The sequence below is a fragment of the Mangifera indica genome, chromosome 14 (assembly GCF_011075055.1).
Source record: "Mangifera indica cultivar Alphonso chromosome 14, CATAS_Mindica_2.1, whole genome shotgun sequence".
NCBI classification, from domain to species: Eukaryota; Viridiplantae; Streptophyta; class Magnoliopsida; order Sapindales; family Anacardiaceae; genus Mangifera; species Mangifera indica.
The window spans coordinates 2,449,595-2,453,941 of record NC_058150.1 but is presented as its reverse complement, the minus strand read 5'-3'; the positions used below and the strand labels follow the sequence as shown (position 1 = coordinate 2,453,941).

Sequence of the window (4,347 nt, the reverse complement as noted above, 5' to 3'; positions counted from 1 at the left end):
TAAAGTTAAAAAATTCTAAGTATAAGTGAAATGTTAATTTTTAAAACTTAAAAAGAAAAGAAATTAATTTTATATTTTTTAATATTATTAATAAAATAATATTTTTATCTATATTTTTAATAATAATTAGATTATAAATAAAACTTTGGGTTTTTTAAATCATATCAGGGTGATTTTGTAAATTCCTTAAAATTTCGGTGCGAAATAGTCCTTTGGCTATGAGCTCTTGAAGACCAGGTCAAGCTCCATCTCATTTTGCTCAGACGAAGTTTCCACTTAATTTCAAGAGATTTCTTTTATGTATATGTGTGCATCAATTATTGTATTAACATAAATTTGTTTTGATCATGGAAGGAAATTTGTCGTCGATAAGGACATTAATTTGTAGTTTCTAAAATAATCTGTTTCTTCGTATTAATATAAAATTTATTTGGTTCTAACATCAGAATGACATTAATGGCGGATTTAGCACGAAAGTAGACCCAGAGAAGTGGAGATTACTGGCCATATATAAATAAGCGGTTGCGGTTTCACAGTCTTGAGAAACTTCCCCTCTTACTGTTTCATCATCTCCTTTCTTCTTTGAAACCACAAACTTCAGCTTCTTTTTACTGGTATTTCTCATGGCCGAAACAGCGGTGATGTTTGTACTGGATAAGCTTATGCCCTTCTTCGCAACCGAGGTGCAGCTGATGACAGGTGGTCGAGAAGAAGCCATCTACGTGCGCGCAGAACTGGAGCGCATGAAGGTCTTCTTGAGAGTCGCCGATTGTTTAGAAGAGACTGATGAAGAAGTCAAAGTTTGGGTGAAGCAAATCAGAGATGTTGCTCACGATATCGAAGATGTTCTAGATGAGTTCTCTCTTCTTCTTACTCACAATCACGGTGATGGTTTCTACGGCTTTTTGCACAAGCTTTCGTGTTGCATTAAGAACATGAAGGCTCGTTATCGGATAGGGCACGAAATCCAGAGCATCAACTCGAGAATCAGAAGAATTTGTGAGGGACAACAGAGACTCCGTCAGAAATTCCGAGCAGCTCAACAGGCTGCTTCGAGCTCGGCCAATACATGGAACGACCGTCGCGGAGACGCCCTTCTATTGGACGAGACTGATTTGGTTGGCATTGATGGGCCGAAAGAGAAAGTGGCGGGGTTGCTGGTGAAGGGCGGTTCAGGCCGCCAAGTGGTTTCTTTAGCAGGGATGGGAGGGATGGGCAAAACAACTCTGGCGAAACAAGTCTATGACGATCGACAAGTGAAGAAACACTTCACAACCCATGCCTGGATTACTGTTACAAGAAACTTCAAGACGGAGGAGCTTCTTAAAGATATGCTTCGGCAGCTTTTCCGAGCGATCAGAAAGTCTGTTCCGAAGGCTGTGCAGACGATGAGCAGTTATGAATTGAAGAAAATAATAAAGGATTTTCTTGAGGAAAGGAGGTATTTGATTGTTCTTGACGATGTGTGGCATATAAATGATTGGGATGCACTGAAATATGCTTTGCCCACCAACAATTGCGGCAGCCGAGTGATGCTCACAACGCGTAATGTTGATTTAGCCTTCACTTCGAGAATAGAATCCGAAGGTCGAGTTTATAATATGCAACCATTGCCTCCGGAGGAATCCTGGAAACTTTTCTGCACCAAAACCTTTCATGGGAACACAAACATTTGCCCTCCTCACCTGGAGGAAATATGTAGGTGTATTTTGAAGAAATGTGAAGGGCTTCCTCTTGCGATAGTTGCGATTGGTGGGGTTTTGGCTGCGAAAGATTGGCGAAGGATTGATGAATGGGAGATGGTTCACCGGAGTCTTGGAGCTGAGATTGAAGGCAATGACAAACTCAAGAATTTGAAGAAAGTTTTGTCTCTCAGCTTCAATGATTTACCATGCTATTTAAAAGCATGTTTTCTTTACTTGAGCATCTTTCCTGAAGGTCATTTAATCGAACGAAATATTCTGGTTCGGCTGTGGACTGCTGAAGGATTCGTTGAAGCTAAAGAAGGAAAGACCCTAGAAGAAGTTGCGGAGGAATACTTCAATGAGCTCTTGAACAGAAGCCTGATGGAAGTTGTTGGAACAACAAGCGACAGCAGAGTCAAGCACTGCAGAATTCACGACCTTCTGAGAGAAATCATTATCTCAAAGTCCAGAGAGCACAACATTGTGGCCATAGCTAAAGAAAACATCAATCAGAACGCAATATGGCCAGACAAAGTTCGACGATTATCAGTTCACAATACACTTCAAAATATTCAGCAAAACAGGTGTGTTAATTCATCTCAATTGCGTTCTCTGTTCATGTTTGGGATAGTTGAAAAGCCATGCTTGCACGCACTTTTTCCTAGTGGGTTTAAGCTTCTTGGCGTACTGGACATTCGAGGCACATCAGTCACCAAATTTCCCATTGAAGTAGTAAGCTTGTATTATTTGAAGTACCTGAGCTTGAGGGACACCAAGGTGAAAACGATTCCAAGATACATAGGGAAGCTTCAGAACCTCGAGACATTAGATCTTAAACATGCCTATGTCACTGAATTGCCATTTGAGATAATCAACCTCAAAAACCTTCGGCATCTGCTGGTTTATCGATATGAATATGAGACTTATACTATTTCTAAATTTGGATTCAAAAGTTTAGAGAAGATTGGTGTTCTTCAATCTTTACAAAAGCTTTGTTTTATCGAGGCAACCCATGTTGAGACACTGCACGAGCTTAGCAAGTTAACTCAACTTAGAAGACTCGGTGTTCTAAAGTTGAGAAAACAAGATGGAAAAACACTGTGCTCGTCTATCGAGCATTTGACGAACCTTCGGGCATTGTCGATAATTTCGACAGATGAGAACGAGATTATTGATCTTCAGCACCTTTGTCATCCACCTCAGTTCCTTCAAAGAATCTACTTGACAGGACGGCTAGAGAGTGTACCTCATTGGCTAACTTATGTTTACAGCCTGGTTAGAGTCTATATGAAATGGAGCAGATTAAAGGAAGATCCACTGGTGTTTCTGCAGAATCTTCCAAATCTTGTTCACCTCGAACTGCTTCAAGTATACGAAGGAGACACCCTCTGCTTCATGGCTGGTGGGTTCAAGAAGCTGAAGCAATTGGGTCTGGACAAGTTTGATGAGCTCAGATTTGTGGAAATACAAAAGGGAGCAATGCCAGGCATTGAAAAGCTTAGCATTCAGCGATGTAAGTCATTACGGAAAGTGCCGCTGGGAATTGAGCATCTGAGCGAGTTGAAGGTGCTTGAGTTTTTTGACATGCCACATAAATTGCTAAAGACGATTTACCGAGATGAAGAAGATGGAGATTATTGGCGAGTTGCACACATTCCTGACGTGTATTCAACCTACTGGAGAGACGGGGGTTGGGAAGTTTATTCACTGGAGAGTTTTAGTGAAGGGGAAAGTGCTCCACTGCTTAACACCATCATCAAAAGCAGTGAACTTGAGACTCGTTGGAAGTAATTCACAGAAGTCGTTTCTAGGGTAAATAGAATGTCGTTTCAGCTGTTCGGCATATGTATAAGAATCTGTTATTTATTTTTTAAATAAAAAGAAAATTAAATGTATATATCAGCTTTTCTCAGGAAAATTAAAAAAAAAAGGCATCCCTTGACTGCTCACCAGTGTGATAACAGCCACGGTGGAGCTCAATCCTTTCTCAGATGCACTTCCACTGCTCACCTCTGTGGTAAACAGAGGCTTAAATTTTGTCAGTAAAAAGATCACTGCACTTTCAGCCATTTTCATCTGTTTTGGAGATGTGGTTTTTTTTTTGCATTTGTGTTGGTGGGTATGTACTTAATTTGGTTGCTTGAAATGAGATCATTTAGAATGAGGAATGTTGGCCATTTAATCTTTCTTTTTTTTTTTTTTCGGTTAAGTAAAGTTTATTAAAATGAAAGGCCAAACCCTTTAAAAGAACCTAATCTCGTCTTGTCCTACTATCTCTACATTTGCAAGATAGTAGTAGCACCACTAATTACAACAACACCACAAGCTGCAAAGCCAAGCATAACAACCAAAACCATACAAGGGCAGAGCATAACAACCGAAAATGTACCATCACTATCTCTTAAATCAACCACTACAACAACTTGCAACATGCCAAGTAGAGAGCATACAGTCTGCAAGCAAATTCTGGAAATCCAAACAGCAGCGAAAGATTGCTGCTCACAGTGCAGAGATTTGGACAGTCTGCATCGGAAAGGGGCATGGACACCGTGGCAGCAAGATTGGAACCACATCCAGCAGGAAGGATTAAACAGAGGACACCAGTTCTGGAAAACTTTTGCAGCCAGTTGTGACAGTTATACAGCAGGCTGAACACAGATTT

At 40.4% G+C, this 4,347-nt stretch overlaps 1 protein-coding gene across 1 annotated transcript; it reads left to right on the top strand.

Moving 5' to 3' along the window:
• The first annotated feature begins 340 nt into the window (after window positions 1–340).
• On the top strand, window positions 341–3,500 carry LOC123196029 (disease resistance protein RPM1-like). Its single transcript, XM_044609912.1, has one exon. It carries the CDS (start codon window positions 624–626, stop codon window positions 3,474–3,476), a length of 2,853 nt encoding a protein of 950 aa, XP_044465847.1. The 5' UTR covers window positions 341–623; the 3' UTR covers window positions 3,477–3,500.
• The last annotated feature ends 847 nt before the right edge of the window (window positions 3,501–4,347 follow it).